The sequence below is a fragment of the Pagrus pagrus genome, assembly GCF_965226575.1.
Source record: "Pagrus pagrus genome assembly, chromosome: 3".
Lineage (NCBI taxonomy): Eukaryota > Metazoa > Chordata > Actinopteri > Spariformes > Sparidae > Pagrus > Pagrus pagrus.
In genome coordinates this window covers 12,177,976-12,199,760 of record NC_140187.1, presented here as the reverse complement: position 1 = coordinate 12,199,760, position 21,785 = coordinate 12,177,976, and the positions used below count along the sequence as shown (strand labels likewise).

Sequence of the window (21,785 nt, the reverse complement as noted above, 5' to 3'; positions counted from 1 at the left end):
CGCACCAACAGAAGCTCCTCTTTCCTACAGAAAACACTGCTCCTGAAACGCCTCGTCAGCAGTCCCGCCTTTAATTCTGTGACTTTGTGACATCACACTACATCGCTATGTCACTACATGGCCCGTCTGGCACGTAAGAATTCATTTAGCACAGCTACTCAATTGGTGTCAGCGGTTCTGGGTCAGGCGTGTGTGAGCTGACCAATCAGAGATGGGGAATACAGCAATGCAGCTCTGGACAGAATGAGAAAACTGATGTGTTTTTTTGAGATCTTAATGATAACATGATAACATGAAAAGGAGCATAATATGTCTCCTTTAATATTTCTGATGAAAAAGGAACTTAATGAACACCACTACCAGCCTTTCTACAGCTTACTAATTAAGTTATGTCTCATTTGTTTAATCCATACAAAAAGCGAAGCTTAGGAACAGCAATTAGCCACTTTCTGGAGGGATTATGTACCAGACTATTTCATGGCTGGAAAAAATAACTTGCTGGAGCAGAAAAACAGCAAATTCTAGTTTTGACACGTTTTTTGAGATTGGTATTAATCTTCTGATCTAACTCTGCACCGCAGAGCGAATAAGCAAATTACCAAACATGTTGAATTATTCCTTTGAACCAACTACCTCTCAGCAGCCAATCTGGCCAATCATACTACAGTATTTCTCTAAAACTCAAAGCCCCCGCAGCCACAGATTTTGCAGCTCTGTTTCCAACTGTTTACCAGAAAACAAAAACAAAACACTGATGAGTGCTTATGTCGAGAAGGCTGAGTGTGATTTAACTGCAGTGTAAATAAAGCTGTCTGTCTTTGTGTCAAGTCTCTCTTTGTATCACACAAACACAGACACGAATGCAAACATGTCTAAAACCCAGTGTGAGTTTCCCTCCCTCCCTCACTGAAGTGCATGTCAGCGCTGATCTCCTTGAACTTTCTTTTCTCCTTGAACTGCGCCGACTGCGGCTGTTTACAGTCAGACGGCATGAATATACAGTATTCCAATCTGCATCCCGTTGGGAGAAACAGACCTGAGTTAATTTCTCCGAGCTCCCCAAGTGTCAATTCTGAAACTCTGTGGGACACTAAGTGCTTTTTGAGGTCACCACCTCGCTGTCATCATCCTCAACAATCTGTTCCTGTGGTTGACATACTTATTAGACTGCAGGAAGCTACAGAAGCCCTGCTTCCTCCCCAGGAACAAGGAACCTTTGGAGGAACTCAGTGCATTTCCACCGCGGGGACCACGGTCTAAATTAATATCCGGGGGCATTATTTTACCCCCCAAAGGGTCTCTGCTTTCCAAAAGTACAGGAACTTTCAGCACTGAACATTTCCCTTTTTTTTAGTACTCAAAGCACCATTATAAAAATCTGCAGCTGCAAACCAGTGTGTTTTTTGTTTATTGCCCTTTCACACATCAACATGGAATTACAGAAAAAAGCATACGACAGACGGACCGACAACAAAATCCAGGAATCATCGTCGAATTGTTACGTGCAAAAAACGCTGTTGCTTTTCAAACGTCAGCAACCCAATTTGCCTACTATTCACGTGGACATCAACGTAGACAACTACTTTTAGGTCCTTGTTGAAAAGTGGTTTCTGGGACTAAAAGTTCAGAGTACTTTGTTCAGAAATGTGGCTAAATCCTCACTCATCCTGCTGCAGAGCTTATGGAAGTTTTCTGTTGTATGTTGCGAGTCAAAAACAGGTTTAAGAGACAAAGACGACTGTAAAACAAATAAAATTGTCCGATACTGAACAGTAGCCCCTAAAAGTTAATCATAAGCTTCACAATTATAACAAGGCATGATAGTTCTGTCAAGCTTTGGATGTCTTTACAGCTCAGAGATGTGTGTATGAGGCTATAGAAGAGCAAATACTCAAGTTTGGAGGACTGGACTAGTGTAGCAAGTCGGACTAATTAGCCTTCTACCTACAGCAGTGACCAGGCAAGCCAAGGACCACATCGTTAATAACCACATAATATGTACACAATACATACTGTGTAGAAGCTGTCCTGGATGCTATGAGAGTTTATGCTAATGTTACCTGTCAAGTAGTTTTTGGATTATAGGAAGTTTACACTCCAGAAACCCCGGTCAGCGTTCCCCTGACAGCTTTACCTACTGTATGTTTAGCAACCTAAACTTGAAGCCTTTTCTCATTAACATTATAGCGGAAGTGAAAACATGTTACAAACAAGCATGTAAGCTGAGCAGTCAATGAGCATTGTGTAAGAATGAAACAACAGTCTGACTTGTTGATCACACTAATTAACACAAGGACTAACTTACCACATATGTAGCCTCGCCATCAAGAGCATATTTAAGCGTCTATTTTCCAAATTTCTTATTTTAAAACGACTAAAGCTGAAGCACTAAAAACTTTCAAGACACAGCTGACAAAATGTGTCAGTCGTCAAAATCGATGCTAGAGAGAAACCTGCTTTTGTCTAAAACTTATGTGCTGAGCGAGAATGAAAAGCTTGTCAGGCGTAGTTACACCCAGCAGGAGTTTTCAGCTTTTTAAAAGGCACATGTGGTTATCGTGGATCAATCTTATGTCAGAATGACTTTCAACTTCACAAAAACTATGAATGTTTAAAGTTAGGTCTAACTGGCATAATACTGAAGAAAGTAGACACAGCACGCTCCCTCCAATGGCGTAATTACTGTACATGCAGAAACCTTTATCCTTTTTATTAAATCTGTCTGCAGACATTGTGAGAACTGAGCTGATCGACTGCTTAAAGAGTCGGTCCACGGACCCAGACGTCTGCGGTCGTAGCGTCTCCTCAAACATTTTTTACTCTACCTCTGTTGGCCATAGCTGTCTCAATGATGTCCAGTGTTGGGTCGTCTTCACACAGGTCGTAGGGCATGTTCCCATCAGAGTTGACCGCCAGCAGATCTGCGCCGCTGTGGGAGAAGAGCAAATAAATAATCAACACCCTTGTTGCAATTTCCATGTCTCACATGAGGAACAATATGAGGAAGAGTTGTTTGTTGATCAAAAATAAAGAGCTTTCCAGCCAGAAAACAAAACCAGACAACATCTAAATATAAATCTGGGAAGTTTTTATATTTCTTAAGAGCTTTGTTTACATCAGCAAAGTTTTTAATCATCATCAGGCCTGCATTTCATATTCTGATTAGTTGTGAGCCCCAATAAATGCTGAGAAATAGCTGATCTATAACTCAAAGTCTTGGACGGGAATGACAAAATAAATCTCAGTTGGATCACTATTGATGATGCTAATTAAATTCTTTCAGTCCGGAACAAGTTGGCCTGCATTATTCAGCAGGTTTTAATCAGTAATTTCACTGTGGATAATGAGTCCAAGAGGAATGATGAGGGGGTTGACAAGTCCTGCATGTCAACAGATGGCAGCAGTGTGTCCGTATGTTTTGTGTATTTTGTGTGTATTTTCTATTTAGTGCACAGAGGCTTTAATTCAGCCCTTTAAGTCATCCAGCCTTCTTCTGACAGCATCTGTACGAGCCTCTTTGTGTGTGTGTGTGCCGTCATATCAGGATCTAATTAAACACTAATTGTCTGTGATCATGTTCACAATGTATATGTCGGTGTAACTATGTTCTCTCAGGTGTGAGTGTGTCAGCGTAAAGAAATCAACTACGCATTTTTTTTACGCTACAAAACCTGGACCAGTGTTATTGAATTATAAATGATATCACATAACAAAGACAGCTTAAAATAAGTCATTGTGTGCCGTTTGTAAATTATCACATGGGCCGGGGATGAGAGGTAATTAAATATTAGCCTTTATTAACTTCCACTGGAATTGTATCGTGATGATATGATCATTTCATGTTTCAATGAATTCTGATGTTTTAATTAATGACTCAAAGCAAGTTTTAATTAAAACTGCAGTCCGGCTGATGATGTGGTACATCAGACAAACTACAGTTACCTCCAATTAATAGTATTGTGCATCAATTTGAATACTTTATCTGTGAGTTTTGATATTCCCTTATATGTTCTCTGTTTCTTTCCCACATACTGTGCGTCAGACGTAAAAGACAACGCCATTTTCCATCTTCAAATCTTTTTTTTCTGTAAATGATTTTCTTTATTACTTTACTTTCTCTTGCTACTGCTATTAGTGGCCGTTTGGCATTTCCTCTACTGCCACGTGTCACCTTCAATTTCTGCTACTCCAGGTAGCAACGTCTGTTGTTTTTGGATCAGAAACAGCTAATTTCTCTTGCCCAGAACTCAAACTGCCTACAGTGGGCCACTGGGGACAGTAGTTGCATACAACTAAATAAGTACCTGAATATTTAACAGCAAAACAAAATTATGGCCATTAATTTCAGACTGTGGTGTGTGCGCAGGGTTTACAAGCTGGTAAGTGCTTCTCACTCCACTTTCCAGTATCAACTCCATGTAGACTCTGTAGGGTATGATATATGTCCAAGTGTGAAATGTCAAACTAACTTCATCTTGGTGAGTTTTTTCTGATTGAGTCGATTTACTTTTCTCAACTTCGACAAAAATGTTTTCCTCATTTCCTGATACTGCGACCTGCTGCTCTGATCAGTGATGTGATCAATCAATCACCTGCTGAGCTGAATCACACAGCCATTATCAATGTTGTTCAAAGATAGGAAATGGACTCGCATGAATCTTGCAGAAAAATATCTGGCGTATTTAGATAGCTGGTGAGTGAGTATAATTTGATGCAGATCCTGATAGAAATCTATTATTCCTCCACAACACAGTGGAGATTCTGACTCCATCTGCCTTGTTTTGTTGCCCGAGTGTTTGGCTGTTACAGATTTGGCGAGCTTGGATTATGGCTAAGCAGTTATGGGTGGATTCAGAAGTTAGAGTGATACAGAGCTATTAAGCATGATATTGGATTAGGCTTGATTGAATTCAAGGGGATGGTTGGGCCTTGGCCAAGGTATGCACTCTACTGAGTGCCATTTAAGTATTATGTTTACAACTTTAACATGCACCTTCAGAAGACGCCATGCAAGAGCGATACAGCTCTTCCTAACCAAAGCACCCCAAGGTATTTCTATGCTCAGCCATCAATCCAATTGTCAGAATAAATGTGGCAATACATGTTTCTGCAAACCAGATGTATGTTGAAACTTTCTTTATATTACAACTTCATGTTTTTTTTTAGGTAACATTTTTTATTTTATGTTGTGACAACGCTGCACAGAAGATCTGTTTAGGTTTGGACCTGTTTTGGCTTAAAATATCTGTTTTTGTTGGTATAAATAGAGTTGGAGTTTGTTCCAGCATCTCGTCAAAAATATCAGTTTTTGTTGCCACAAACACGGCTGGAAATTGTCCCAAGGTCTCCTTAAAAATATTCAGTGGTGTCACACTTCCCTTCTACCTCCTGATATGAAAGTCAGGACATAAACATACAATGTGAACGTGATATGACACATATTGTAGAAATGTCAACACAGGACGACGCATACAAATGTGAACGTATCAGTGTTTTGCAGAATCTTCAATTGCTAACATTTTTTTCTGGCGACTGGGCTGCAGCCATTCAAACGTCCTCTCACACATCGATGGAACATCCAAATAGAGCAATTAGGGGTTCAATATCTCGCCCAAGCACATTTAACATACAGCTGGACCAACGACCTTCTGAATAGTTCGACCTCCTGAGAAAAAGCCAGCTCACAAAGTGACGGCACAAACTGCCTTACTCATGACTCTTTGTTTCAGGCGGGGCCGGGCACCTCCACTATAAATCCCTGCATGAAGCCCTGCGAGCAGCGTGTCTGCATGTCTTACTGTGCAATGAGGATCTTGACCAGTCCTGCGTGGCCACATGTGGCAGCGGCGTGCAGCGGCGTCCACAGCTCGTTGTCCTGAGCGTTGACGCTGGCTCCTCGGTCCAGCAGGATCTTCACCATCTCCTCATAGTTATCGATACAACACTGTAGTGAAGGAGAGAGGGAGGAGAGGAAAAGAAAACATTTGCTTAATTTCTGCTTCTGTAATATAATTTCTTCTCTATAACCTCAGCCTGAATGAGATAGAGAAGATGCAAAGGTGGAAAAATATCAGATTGAGAAAGAAATGGATAGAAGAGGGGAGAAGGCTGAAAGGAAAAATAGAAAACAGTGTTGGAGACTATAAACTGTGAAGGACATCTGTCTGTATCCGCTGTTTTTAACTCAGTCGTAAATGTGAACGTTCTGGCGACAGGCTGCGATCTACAGTCTTCTCTTGTTTGGAGAGAAATGAAATGCTGAGCTCTCTTCAGTCTGGTGCAGCATATAATTCATAAAGTGAGTACTCAGCTATGCTGCAATGATGCTGTGCTGTACGCTTCAGCACCTTAATAATTGGCAAGAAAGGGATGAAAAGAGGCTCATTTGTCAGCGAGAGAACAGACAAACAAGAATTCAAACTGTATGCCTGCAAAAGTCCTTTAATGGCATACTGCAGAGTGACAAAGTGAGAACGCATTAACCAATTTGGACACGTTCATCCTGACATTTCATCCAGCGTGTGGGTTGTTTCCTGGATCTGAGACAAAACCGAACATGCACACATAACGCACACCCATCAACAGGGATGGCGAGACAAAGACAGACAGGGACATAAAGTATTTTTCCTTGTTAATCTTGGGTGTGATTATAGGGTGTGGAGGAGGGAGAATTTTTCCATGAAATCCATCCTCCAATCTAGCGAATGTCAGCAACAGCAGTTTTCTCCATCAGAGCTAATTGGTCTGAGTGTGGCAGTGCTGTGCTGCTGAACAAAGCCGATTGGAGAGGACAAGAAAGGAAAAAACGACAAAAAGAGACTGCAAGGAGCCGACATGGAGTCAAAGAATGGGATTACTCTGTCACAGTGGGAGGGTCAGATATAATCAGACAACTGAAGGATTCAGAGCAAAAGTCTGAGGGGCAATTCAGCAACAGCCTTTGTTATTATTTGTGCCGGTGAAGTTGTGGGTTTCAACCTGATCTATCACATGTTACAGAATGTCGTCCCCTCTCATTGCTCCAGTGTATTGAAGCAGAAATGTCATAAAAAAAAATAAATCCTTCTTTGTTCCCAGGAACAACTGAATGCTTTCACCCAGGTACACCTTCACTTTTGTGAGAAGCCACGGGAGTGTTTCGTCTCCGCTCGGAAATGAAAATAAGACACGCGTCACAGTGAAATGTAGAATTTCCTCAGACAAAATGACTGCATTTAAACCCATTTCGACTCTACCCGCTGAGAGTCATCTCTCGAAGATTTAAACAACGGGAGGAGAATGAAAGAAAAAAGGTTGGTGTCAAAATGGAAATGACAAAAATAAAAGAACCACATAAATCTCTCCATTGTGTCAACTAGCTGCAGCCTATCCCAGCGTGCACTGTGAATACACAATGCAGACCCTGGACATAAGAGCTAACAGACATGAGTTTGCAAGTGTTTCCAATATCAAAATTGTTGATTGTTACCCATCAATTTAACCCTTTAATACACACATTAAATCCTCTATGTGTAGATCTTCTATGTCATTGTAATATTGGTATGGAAACTGGCTGAGTCTACATCTTCTACACAGTTCACCAAACTTCGAAACTGATGTAAATCTACTTTTTTGATAATAGTTGACCCGATTGTCAAGCTAAAAACTTCCAACACTGTCTGGTTCCAGCTTCTGAAATGGTTCTCTTATAGGTTTCATGTCATGTTCACACTAAATGTGTTTGTTTTGGTCAGTACGAGACATTTCAAGACTTCAGCTGAGACTCTGGAAAACTTTCATGGCCATTTTTTTTGCTACTGTGACATGTTTTATGAGCTAAATTATTAATCAGAACAATAATGAGTAGACAGGAGGATAATGAAATAATATGTTGCAGCCCTTATCTAAATGTATTCAGGAAACACACAGCAAGAATTTATGGAATAAAGTATCTTCTATAGAGTAAATATTGAGGACATGATGTTACAGTGGTCAGGAAAACTTCAAACTTCTGTTGCAGAAAACATTTTCCCTTATAATTTAGTATTATAAGGCCATTATTTTCTTTTTTTTAATCAAAGGGAAATTAGGTAGCCTCTGCAATATTACAGCACTGTACAATTAACCAGCCACAGCTTCAACTGATGTAAAAAGGAATTCCCAAAAGTTTTAGGCAGCAGGTAATAATACTTGTTTTAATTTACTTTCTTGGTTTAAAAACAAAACAATATAATGTAAGGATGCACAATAAATACCGATTAATTACATTATCAGCTATTTATCAGTATCAGTGAAATTCTAGACTATGAATAAAGCCAATAATACGAAGCCAAGAGCTGTTTGCACCTTCAAAGTTGTTCAAAGAATAATAATAAAATCATACATCTTTGCTCACTTCATCTCAGACTTCAGGTGTGCATAAACCACAGGTAAAATACAAAAATGTGAGATTATTGTTATCGTATCAGTATCTATCATTAGTAACAGGTCATTATAAGTTTTTGGTATCAGCTGAAAAAAAAAATCCATATCATGCATTATAATGAGAGCTGCATTTCTTTCCCACTGTCCTCCATCACTGGGCAGTTAAAGTGGCAACTTGTGTTTCCAAGTGGTGTTATTGTTTGTACCGCTGTTGCAAAGACTACTGGACTGTGACCGTTTTCCTCAGAGTCCCAAATAACAACAGCACTGCACAAAACATGAGTTCATCCAATCATTTAGCCTGTAAAAGAAATTGATAGCCAGTTAACCTTTCTTTTCGCGGGTGACCGCATGCTCAGTGGCAGACAAAATATTATAGTGATAGCGAGATTTACAGGGTGAACGCTGACTGTTTCACTATTCTACATCCATTACATTGTGCAACCAACATTTACTTCATTATGATACGCTGAAGCAGAAAACTTGTGAGGGGCAGCACAAGTTTGTGTGTAGAGCAGGACGTTGACCTTTAGACACCAGCAACATCAGTATCCGGCTGAGAAGCGGCTAAAGAAGCGAGTTACAGGAATAATGAGTAATGTGTCAAAGCCTGAGCCTGAAAGGTCTGATATGAACTTTGAAAAGTAAAGTGACCCGTAAGAATTTAGGGATCATAAGAAATAACATGCACGGATGACTGGAAAGATTCACCGTAACTCCTCCAGCAGTGTTTTCCCATCTAGTCCTATAGACGCTCTGTCCTGTGGGTTTCTGTTCTAGTTATGCTATGAACCCAAAGTCTGGCTCTTTTCAGGCATGAAATAAGTCTCATTGTCGGCTTCGCTCGCTGGAGTCTCTACATTCATCTGAGAACATTAGATTCAGACTGGTGCAGAAATGTTACACGGTGGGACCTTGTGAGATTGTACGTGTTTATTCAGACATGGGACCATTATGGAAATATTGTTTTATTCAACAAGGCGCAAAGTCTCGAAGGGGTTTTCTAACTGGTCTCCTTCCCTGCACTCAATTTAAAACCCAAATTAGAGACGCTGCTAAAACATCTGTTGTGCTGAGTGATACGCTTCTTCCAAAAAGTTTATTTTCCCGAGAAATAACTTTTCACCTTTTTGCACTCATCTTCAAATATTCCCATCCCACTGAACCTGCTCACCATAGAAACCTTGAGAAGTTGAGTCTTTCATGGATTTACATACAAGATGAGCTGAAGTGCAATCTCTAGAGGTTTCAAGTATCTGGGAACAGGAGCCAGAGTCAGACAGTAATACAGAGAGAGGCATGAACCTGAATATAAACCAACAGGGTGGAAATTGTGAGAAACAGAAGTGGTTGGCAGATTAGAAGAGAGGCGACAGACATTTTTGGAAAATGCAAAAACGCAACCGCAGACTGTTTTTCCTCTTATTGACTTAGACTTGACTCTTATTGATTTAGATTTAGACCTTTGCTTTGAATTGATTTTAAAAAGTAAAAAAAAAAGTAAAAGTAGAAACATTCGACAGGGATAGAATATACTAGCAAATAGTAATTCCTGCTTCTCTGACAATAAATAGCCTTGTTGTAATGACTATTGGCTATTTAAGTGTGATCTAGTGGGATCCAGCATGAAAGAACTGAACAGAGTGGGGGGTTTTTTGTGAGAAGATGTGACTGAGAGATGATTCAGAGGTTGAAACCGTCATCTTCTGTACCACGTTCATCAACGCCTGCCTTAAAACATAACCTCGATCTGTCCTCTCAGTCGCCTTTCCTCCATCTCCGTCTCTGCCTTCCTACCACTTAACCAAAAAAACGTCATCTGAATACTTTAATACAACAATTAAAAAAATCGACCGTTAGACCACACTGGGGAGAAAATGAGATGTGTGCCAGTTGTGTAGCTTCGAATGTCAAGGCCACTCTGATAAGACAGCTCTGACAGGAGCGTGGGGAAGCACATAAATTAATATACAAACACAAGAGAGGAAATGAAATTACTTCACAGATGCAGGGGACAGATAGCAGGAAGACCGATAAGAGGTGAAATAGATGCATAGAAAACACAAACCGCTGACTGACTGGAAACAGCACACGCTGACAAACACATCCTTTGAGTAATGTTTCAGTCACAGTGAGAAGTCTGTACCCGAAGATTTAAGATTTAAGGCCTTTATATACACACACGAATGGTTCTACATTTTATCCTGAGCAAGTTTTAAATTTTACCTGCGAGTTAAATCAAGCTCATTTACGTGATGTGTCCTAAAGCAACAGAAAAGTCTGATCTTCAGATCATTTCAATGTCAGGATCTGTGTGACAAGCAGGACAGCAGGTACAGATCTGAAAGAAAACGGCAGAAAATGCAACTACAGGCATTATGTGGCCTGGTTAAACACCTCTTAATTGCTCAAATCTTTCCGCAGTTTAGATAGGACATGACAGCTGTTTGGTTTTCCCTTGTGGGGAAAAGAAAAGGCCCAATTACAACTTTGCTTTCCAGTGGGGAGGTTTTATTTATGTGCCTGAGCCGAAGAAATGGCCACAAACAAATGGTGACAAGCGAGAAAGAGAACGATGTGGCTGAAACACTTGATGAAAGTCAACTTAAAAGAATAATAACTCTGAGAGTTCAGGACATATGATCAATACTAATTGATTCTGAACATTTTAATAGGCTACTTATTTCCCGCAGTATCGATACATCAGGACCAGCTGCTCTTTCACGCCAGCATACGCTCGCCTCCTCCAGAAGTAAATTAACTTAGATGCGGTCGTGCTGAACTCACAGTAAACAAGCCTTCTTGTATTCATCTTCTAATAAAACATAAAATTATAAAAATCCTTTTGCATTCCTTTTATGCGTTTCCCCATGGTATCAAACACGGTACTGAATACTGATATTTTTCAAATTTCAGTATTGTGACACCACTGATAACTCTTCGATCAGCATGTTCCATTGATTGACTGGAGGTGGAGACAAAATGAGATGCACATGGCTGCCTGTTCCTTACGTCTGAACCAACTGGATGGCGAAATGTAAAGGACCTAAAAAGTTTCTAATGAGGAGAGAGCGTCTGCGGCAACAGGCAGCCGTCCACAGAAAAGGCGTAACATCCAGCACTCAAGTTGAAAATCCCTCAACTTTTCAGAAAGCCGCTGGCGATGTCACCATCGCTCTTTTTCTTTTTCCTGGCCTAGGCGATAATTGTGATTGTATTTTTGTCTCCTATGGATCATGTCATGCACTCACATCCTCCTGCTGATGCAAATAAAAAACAAACGTATAGTAAACTGTGTTGGTTGTCAAGATATTGTTGTCATAAAGACAGACTCTTCATCTTATCGCTCCTGAGCACACAGCCAGCGCTTTTCTGCCCGAAAGAAAACACTATGTGGTAACTTTGATGTATTAAGATGCTTGAATAATCGTTTTATAATCGTATCGTAGTCCTCTGGATCTGATCACGGGGTGCCTCGAGATTGACATGCTTTGTAACTTTCGAAAGAGGAAATAACACATTCTTGCTCTTACAAAAAAATAAAACACGAGCACTAAAACACACTCACAAACTTTAGATACTGACTTACATTACTTATTAGCCTATTTGTTTGAGCTACTGCTACGTACGTGAAAGATCAACCCATCAGCAGTTTTATCTCGAAAGTAAAAAACAAGATATGAACTCACTGGCAACAACGAGTCTGTAGATTCACTTTAACTTCCAGGCAACCAGGACTGTAGCTGGCGTGGTGTCTGAAGATGACACCTGTCACACAGTATGGAGACTTTCTGCTGATTGATTAAGACGATGTAGACAGCGGACATGCTATCAACCTCTGCTTAGACATTTGCTACTCTTTTAAGTTAAAGTGTTTTCCTTAAACTCTGTAATGACCTGAAGTAGCAGATCTTAGAAGATTGTGGAGAAACTTCTGTAGTATGTATATGAGGGGAAAAAAGAGCAACATGATACTAAAAGGAGGCAGGCAGATGAAAAGAAGAAAAAGAACATGAAGGCTCCAGTATGGAGAGCCTGGTCACACAGCACAGGAGGAGGTTTGCTTAGAGGTTTCTCTTTTTTCTCAATCTTTTCAGCAGTCTGCACCAGACTTGTTGTGAAAGGATCGTGTGCATTAAAACCACAACCTTTTTTTAAAGTTCACAGAATTAATGCAGTTGGACTGGGTGCAAAAGGCCTTGACTGTGAAAGATGATGGACAGATAAGGATGGTGAGAGAGAGGATGAGTCACTGTCTATGTGAGCGCTTTTAAAAGCTGCCAGAAGAAGAAGTGGCGTGTGGTTTAATTGTGTCAACTATTGCAATATCTCAAAAGCAGGGAAGACAACAGATTCAAAGGAAAAGACTGAAGCGCATGAGTCACACATTTGCTTATTTTAACATCCTGTGTCGGTGTTTGATGGTATTAAATTGGCAAATTGCAAATCTTGTAACAAGGAGATGATAATTCAGAGAGCAAGTTATGGATTTTATTTTCTACCTGAGTCCGGCAATTGGCAAGCTCGAAGACATAATTCAGGAAAAATGAGCGACCTCATAAAACTGACAAGAATGAGACTCTTAAGAGACACAGAAGCTTGTCAAAGACATCCGATTCATTGATGGATTAGCTCACATTCAAAGCTCCAGCCTGCAGCAGTGGCATGACAGATGTCATCACAAAAACCCAAGAGATTGCAACCTACACAGCAGCTAACAAACAGGCTAATCTCCTAACCTCCTTCTGAAGAAAACCCACATACTTCAGCCCACCTGCTATAGCTGACTGCTAAGTTACTCGCTTAGTTTTTCCTTTGAATAGAATCACAAAAGCTAATAAGCCACTAAACTAAACTCCACCCTAGCCTCCACCCATCTTGTCTTGGCAACAAGACAATGAGGCGAGCAAGGAAATAATGTGCCTTTCATGAGCAGACAAGGATGGGAGTGTGGCTCTGACAAAGGCTCAGATTATTCCTAGCATGACTGGAAAACAACAGCAACAGTCTTGGGATCCGTAAGTGGGCTGAGAGGACTGTGGTCTGGGTTGAGGAGCAAAATGATGAGGAAATAAGGCTGAGACTTCCAATGAATGACTGAAATTTGATCAGGCTTAGTGCCACGAGGGCTGTTAGTGAGTGAGTTGGCCGTGATGGGTTAAGCGAGCAAGACATGGACCAGGGGCCTTGTTAGAGAAACTTCTTTAGTCCTATCTTATCTGTGTTTGGGATGACATTTAGGATTTGTAGTACTACAGAAACATGTTTCCTAACTGCATTTAGAAAAAAACCTTATAAATCTTATTTTAGGATTATCTTAGCCTGTTGGAGAAATATAGATGTTAGCCTGTTGGAGAAGCTAACACTGATGTTAGCTTGTTAGCTCTGAAACGTGTCAACAGGTTTATATCCTCTCCTCGTGGACAAGATAAATGCATCCTACTCATTGCGGCTAAAATCTAACGCCCAGTTTTTCTTGTGCATTACGGAAAAACAAGCTAGCCAGTGATTAGTGAAGTGAGACAGCCATTGTCATGGATACAAGCATTCTCATTTCTAAAGACAGATAAAGGCATGACAATACGTTGGCCAATTTACTTTAGTTTCCAGGTCTAGTTCTTTATTTACAATAAAATAGGAGGTCTGAGATAGTAAAGGACACATTGGTAATATAGGATTTTTCCCTATTTGAAACTTAAGTTAAGATAGGACAAGCAGTTTCCTGTAACGAAGCCCCAGGTGGCTGAGAATAGGCCACAGCTGAGACTGTGGGAGGTTAAAAGATAAAAAGGGCTTTAAATTTTAACAGTGCCGATAAGACTAATGCAAATCAGGAAGAGGGAAGGAGGTCTGAGTGCAGCAATTCAATATGCCAAGTTCCTCTGTCTAGAATTAGATCTAAAAGGCTAAATGAATCCAATCCAAGTTGTGACAGGCAGCAGAAGTATGCTGGATGATGCCTCTCCTGTCTACCTCACGCATGGTCTAACAGGGCATCGACACTTGGTCTCATCTCTGAAAAATAAACGTTAATAAGAAACAGTGCTGCCGCCAAGAGAGGCTGGAGTGACAGTTCCTGGGTTATTACTGAATTTGGAGAGCAAGTACATCGTGAAAAAAAAAGGCTGCCAGGTCTGAGCTGAAGGTTCTCAAGAGGTTGAAGTTAATGAAGAGCTGAATGACTGATGAAAAGTCTGGGATCGCACAGGAACGCAGACGCATAACTCCACAGCTCAAGCCTATTACAGGACAAGTTAAAAGCCTGCCTCAGTCATCTCTGTCCCAGTCGCTGTCAGCTCCGTCCCCCTCTCAGTCAACCCTGCATACATATTTGAGTGGTTGAGTCATTGAAGTAAATGTTTTTTAAGTGTGATTCCAGCAGTCCGTTGATGTTCTGGGTCATCATGCCCACTCAGGCACACCATCCTGCGGTCCTGAGGCAAAACACAAGAACTAACAGCCAGATCATAGTGATGTGACTCGGAAAACAACATGAGGGAGCTTAAAGACATCCGTAGTCAAGGATACCATGGGGGCTCATGGTAGTGGTGGTGTTACTATTGATACAGGTGCCATGTAGTTATATCCTTTAAACAATCATGTGTTTCACAGATTGGTGAATGCTCCATCCTTGCTTGGGTATGACTGAGCCTTTCATGAGGCAGAGGTGGGTGTGTCACCTCTCCCTGCATATCGGTTGGTTGATACTTCAGAAAATCTCCCTATTTCTTATAGCCTAATGTTGGCAGGTATGTAAGTCAGGTCATAATCATGTAATGTGAATGTGATATGACAGATATTGTAGAAGTATGAATATGACACTAACAAATGTGAAATTAGTGGTTTGCAGACACGTTTAACTGACAGCATTTTATCCTGGTGAATGGGCTGTTTCTTGAGCAACTTCCCCAGTCTTTGCCTTGAATTGATTGGCTCAACAGGTTTGTCTGTGCTGGAGATTAAGTGCGCTTTTCAAAGGCGCCTTCAGTTATCAATATTTTGTAGCTTAGTGGATATATGTGCTGTCACTCCTACGTTCCTGCTCATTCTTGATATATCAGCCATGATTTACTTTTCACTGATCACTCTCAGCCATATGTTAAGGCACTGTATATAAAACATCTTTTACTGCTTCACATTAAAAGCTATCCACCAGCAAAAAAGCCAGGTGGCTGCATTGTGAAGGGAGTTAGTGGGGCTTTGTTAGCAGTGCTATTCCTCAATAAAAAATGGTCTACGCAATAAGATATTGGATATTCTGCTACAGAGTTTTAAATATTGCAGGCAAGAATAGTGTAAGAAGAAACAACCACAGTGAGTAGGTAGATCAAGCGCTATGGGCAACAGGCTCAACAAGGGATTGAGCAAAAAAAGCACCCTTCAATATTATCTCCAACTCCACCAAGAAACACCATTTCTGTCATACATCCACGAGTATGAAGGCTTGTCAGATGCCAGAACAGTCCACACAGTGCAGTCAGTCAATTTTATAACTCTGGGAATATATCATGGCAACAATAATGTTACTCTTATTCTTGAACACAAAGAGGTAAACAGTAGAAAAACAGGATTTTATGTAATAACAGATTGTTTTCAATACTGAACCACTTTTTCCAAACTCTTCATACGGTCTGAATTGCATCTTGGCCAAACAGCTAATATCATCTCAAAAAACTCACTCAAACCATCAAATACTGACCTGAAAACCACTTCACGTTTACCTTGGAAGTTTGAATGATTTTTCACAAAAATCAGTATTTCATCACAGAATAAGAATAACACCTCTTGACTGTATTGACTCTACTGAAGTATACGTAACAAGAATGAATCAGAAATGCAGCAATTGCGTCAGTGTCCTTCATTTTTTCTTAGTCTTTGCATACATTAATATCCTTGTGGAAAAAATGCTAACGCTCAATATTGTGCTGACACTTTGATTTCAGTTCATATTTTTAACAGTTTTGAGATCAATCTGTTCTATGATATGAAATGTTTTGCAGGTATTGGGGAATGAATGCGAAAAGAGTTCAGGGATTTTGGAAAATGTGGTCACTGAAGGCATTCTGTGCAAAAGCAATGAAAAGTGATTCACATTCTGGTGCACAAATGTATCCAACCAGTTGATATAGTCAGTTTCTACACTTTGAGTCCTCTGTGTTGGGACCACATGTTTCCATCACATTCACCTCCTTGAAATGAATGATGGGGTTGTTTGTTTGACGTAACACTGATGACGATCTGAACACAAGTTCATCCAAACACACACGTATGCATAACCTTGTCCTTGAACAAAAAGTCTATATATACCCTTCAAATCATCCCAATTTGATCTACAAAACCAAGTGTAGAATAGGTTCGACTTTCATGGAGCATTATCTTCTCCAGGGCTGTGATAGTGTAGCTGTGTTTCTGTATATGTGTGTGTGTTTGTGCCCCTGCAAGCTATCTATTGATTAATGTCTCATATCAGTGAGCTGAGACCAACCCTAGATAGGTGTGACATCTCATTTAGAGAAAACATCAGCCCCACTTTCCTTCATCTATCTCACCCTCTACCATACGACACATGTGTGTGTGTGTGTGTGTGTACATGTATGAATTCCCCATGTGTGTTTCTGTTTGTGTTGTGTCCTCCCCATCTGCCTGTGTGTGTACGGTGGTATTTGTCACATCGTAGCAGAAGTGAAAAGGTCTCATCTTGAGGATAGTACGCGGGCTGACCCATCCAAATAGCAGATTATCGGGTACACACACATTCAAAGCCGAAAGGTCAATCTGATCTCTTGGCAGCCAGTGGGCCCCTCAGCTTTTAAAAACACCATCCACACCGGTGGTGACTGATGGACTTCAATTTTCTCTCCCCCTGTTCATTTCTCTGCCTCCCAGCAGGAGCCTGAATATTAGGCTTTCAGCTGCCGACGGGGGGAAAGCGAGGCGGCTGTGTTGGCTGAGGCGGAGCGAAAAAGAGGAAGTAAACTGTCAGAGGTACAGTTCAACCGTAGAGAGAGACAAATGAGAGGAGAGGAGGCCAGGAAGGATGAAAATCAGAGAGGAAACTGAGGTAATTAATGAGCATCACATCCTTTAGAGATGCTTGAATATGAAGAACCACTTGGCGTCTTTTAGACTGTAAACATCTTCTCCTCTGGTTATAAATATCATGTTTAGACCTTGATGTGGGCTGAGGGATGAAAGTAAGATTCTGAGTTTATTCTTTGAGGTTCTGCAGCGACTGATAAATCAGTGTACAAGAGACTAACAAGATGGTTGAATGCTTGCTTGTGTTTACAGGTTGGGCTGCTTTCCTCAGCATCTCCAACCTGTTGCAGGTGAACCAGAGGCCTGCACTACAAAGCAGGATCTGTGATTACTGAGGTTACCTCAGGGTTAACGCCGGGCTTTAAGCGTTAAGAAGCTGGTTCACTTCTTACTGGGGTACATCACCATGGTAACTTGTGCTGCACACCTAACCTGCCCCGGAGCAGGTTCTGTCTGAGATAACAGACCAACACATGTGAAAGAACCGACTTCTGACCAATCATTTCTCTGTAACATGGCATTATCATTCGTAGAGGATCCCGCGGAGTTCAGTGTGCGGATGATGAGAGGTGTACTTCTGTAGGAGGGCTCTCTCCTGTCGTGTTCATTTCATTTTTTCCCTGTTGGCTGCAAGCAATGTCAAAGCCTTTTTATTGTGCTTTTTTGTACCCATACCTCTTTATAACAGAGACACATTGTAGCACTAAAGCCTCATACTTGTTATAAGACATGAAAGTACCACTATGACTTATGTTTTTTATATTTATTTTTCATTTGTTCCCAAGTCTGTTTGACACAGCGGGGTTGCAGCTGAAATAATAAGGCTCAAACTGTCATTAACTACGCATCTAAGCACATTTTTAATTTAATGGAATACACAGATGTAATTACAGTGAGATCTTGGGCAGTGATATTATAAGCCCGTTAATTTACGCATTCATACAGTCAGCAATTTTTATCAGCTGTCCCTCCTGAGTTTGGCAGCTGCAACTGTGTTTTTTTAGCCCGGATTATGTCTTTGTCCTCTTCCTCTACATGTCTGATAGTTTTCTCTTCTTTATAACATATTCTGCTCTGCTGCCAACACCTCCCCTTTTATGTATAGGTGCTCATAGCCAGATGTGAAAACCTGGGTTGACTTATCGAGTTAATAACCACCTTCGTGTGCCCGCTGAGCGTGATCGCGATTGTTAGGGTGAGTGAAGACTGATAACAGAAACATATCCTGGGATTGTTTGAGTCGCTTTGTAGCGCAGCCCTCTGTTTGAGTAATTGATCCCTTCCATGACCAGAAGAAAGTGTTCTCAAGTCCAGAGAAACTGATCAGTGTAGGGGCAGGACTCACAGAGACTGCTAGAAGACAGAAGACAATTTATATCTTTATGCAGGTTAGACTTATTTTAAAGGGACAGTTCACCCTTAAATCACCCAACAGTAAGAGGAAAGATATATATTTTTGATTTTGGGGTGAACTGTCCCTTTAAGCCTAAGAGATCAGACAGCCTGTCCCCAAGCTAGCCAACAACTAAGAGCAGTGGTTCAATGGTAACAATCCATGACACCTGCTGACAGGCAGCACCAAATAACAAAAAAAAAAGCAAAAAAAAGGCTCGTAATTTTTGGTCCATTAACAATTTTGTGATGCATGTAATGAGAAAATAAAGGGTTTTTAAGGAGAGCAGTAACCTGTTGAGATATACAGCAGTTAGGACATCGTCAGTCATCTTGTTGGACTGGTGAGTTCACAGAAGTGCTGCCAGTCCTGCCACATTAAGAAGACACAGTATCTGAGCTCTGCCACAGATTTTATGCTCCTGGAGGTTGATTGTGTTGTTACACTCTTTGCTGCATTTCAAAGTAAAATCTCCTTTGAGCTTTTGAATTCCTCCTGCAGGCAAACATGTTCTGCTGGAGCGAACAGAGCTAAGTGGTTCGATGCAGTTGCTCGGTCAGCCGTGTTTTTGTTTTGGGTTTGAAAAAATGTTCTTTTTAGCCAGAAGTCATTTCACATTAGTCCTGCTTAAGTTAGTCAAAAACTAGACAGCTTTGTGCAACGGCTGAAGTAAGACTATCCAAAGTCTGAGTATGAGCTATCATCTTTGTGAATCTGTCCCCAGCATTTGATTTGATGTTTCTTCTTGGTAACTTTGACAGTTTCACATTAACTCGAGCCCAAAGAAATGTTTTGATCTCTTGCATTGTTGTGACGGGAACTGGCTGCAAGTCAGAGGAATGTACGGAAAGAACTTTTCAAATCAAAGGCTGGTTGATTTGTGAACAAATGAGACGTGTGATGATGCATTATTAACGGAGCAGTCATGACTGAAAAGCGAGGTGCAAGTTTTGATTATGGCTCTAATTAACAAGTGAACATAGATCTGACCTCCTTTATCAATTTCCTACATCAAAATTGAATTATTTCCTCATTTCCTCACTATTAAAAATCATTTCTTCAGTGTCAGAAAACCGCAACACACTGCTCTGAACAAGGCTTTTAATGTCTACCGCTGCAAACTAATCACACCAGGAAATGATTTAATTAAATTTCCGTAAAGACAGATGCGGACAGATTGTGTTTCTTTAAAACTTTTATTAATCAAAGTCACAACGTTTGACGGCTTCACGGAGACACAACGAGGAGATGTGGATTATTTGCCGACAACAGAATAAACTCATGAATACATCACACAGATTGAGAGGGCAGGTAGAGTGTGTTTTGTAAAATGGGATGTTGTAGTTTTCAGTTTTACATTGAATCTGATGATTAAAATGAGCAGTAGGTCAGTCTTACAGAAGAAAGCTGTATCTATGTATGTATATCTATTTGTTTATCAGAATAAAAACAGAAACTGATTTTTCTGAACAGATGATGCACAAAGGCTGCGAAATATCTGAATTATTCAGTTACTTCGGAAAAATCCAAGGAGATGATGAAAATAAACACTCAATCTTTTGCTGCACAGTGTATTAAGACATTTTGCACATAAACTTCTAAATGCCATATTTAGCTGCCAAGGGAGATTATAATTTAAATTAAATTGACTTCATTTAAGTGCAGTATAGTATAATGAGGTGGAGGAGTATATAAAAGCTTGAATCAATATGTAGAAGTTAAAGTACTAGATGGTATCCCAAGATGTGTCTCTCACTCCATCTACACCTGGTTATCCAGATAATAAATGATCTTGCCTCTGCGTTTACACCTGGTATTTTCAATGCATTCTCTTTATCCTCATTATCCACAGCCCCAGACTCCCTTAAAAAAATCAGTTTTGTGAGTTGTTAAGTCAGGGGAAACATTATAAACATTGTGAAACACTTTCTGTGACAAATCCTTAATTATCTGTCCCCTCTTATAAATTCTGCAAATTTATTACATAAAGTTATTGATTATTTCGGTATAAAAATATGATTTTTCCTCTTACTCAACTCCTACCTCGTGCTGCTACGTTTTGTACTGTTTCGTATTGTTTGCACGCTGTTTGCTTCCCTGTACTGCTGTGCCAAATTTGAATTTTTCCTACGGGGGATCATTAAAAGGTACATCTTATCTTATTTTATCTTATCTTATCTCTGTGTTGCAGATCTGCATACAAATGGGTTTCTTTTATTTGCAAACTGCCGTGCAAGGCACTGGTCTAACCAATTAATTTTTTTAAATTTCAGTGTTTTGCCCAAGGATGTGGACAAGAGGAGCCCGGGATCTAACTGCAAACACTACAAGCAATGGGCGACCTGCTTTACCTGCTGATGTTAAAAAAAGAGATCTTGCTATATTTCTGATAAATCTAACAATCTATCTCATTGCTTTACCAAATATTCAGTCACCGAATGGTTACTAAAGCTCAAGCTTCAGGGGGGATATATCATCTGACAGAGAGAAATCAGAATCAAGCAGAGAGAAAAGACAAAGGGCGGAGACACAGTCGGACAGTGTTACCTGATGCAGGGCGGTGAGACCGTCTTCGTTGCAGAGGTCTGGGCTCACATTATTCTTCAGCAGGTAGCGTACTGGTGGAAAGAGAGACAGAGAAACACATGAGTAAGAGTGGAGGTGTGAAATAACTGGGAAATATTTCCATTTTAAAAAAAGGATCTCTATCAGTTGGCTTAAAAACTGCATTTCCTCTGACAAATGAAAACAGATTTGGAGGCATCACTTTCCTGCATGCTTCACTTGCACTGACAAATTACTGCTCTGTGGCTGAGAATTGAAAAATATCCAGTTTAATGTCCCAAGTTGCGAGTTCAGAGGCACACATGTTGCACTGTGACACAACCAGTAAGTAATTAATTTCAGAAGGAATATGATGTTCTGGCTGCTGCAAACAAACAATCGATGC

The 21,785-nt window shown here is 40.4% G+C and overlaps 1 protein-coding gene across 1 annotated transcript in view; it reads right to left on the bottom strand.

The window, feature by feature from the left end:
* ppp1r16b (protein phosphatase 1, regulatory subunit 16B) overlaps positions 1-21,785 on the bottom strand; it is a 101,063-nt gene that overhangs the window by 18,807 nt on the left and 60,471 nt on the right. Inside the window, exons 3-5 of the mRNA XM_084348770.1 lie at positions 21,383-21,453; positions 5,799-5,944; positions 2,826-2,929 (exon numbers count right to left, since the gene is read on the bottom strand). Of these exons, the coding sequence (XP_084204896.1) occupies positions 2,826-2,929; positions 5,799-5,944; positions 21,383-21,453 (321 nt within the window). The remainder of the gene's footprint in view (positions 1-2,825; positions 2,930-5,798; positions 5,945-21,382; positions 21,454-21,785) is intronic.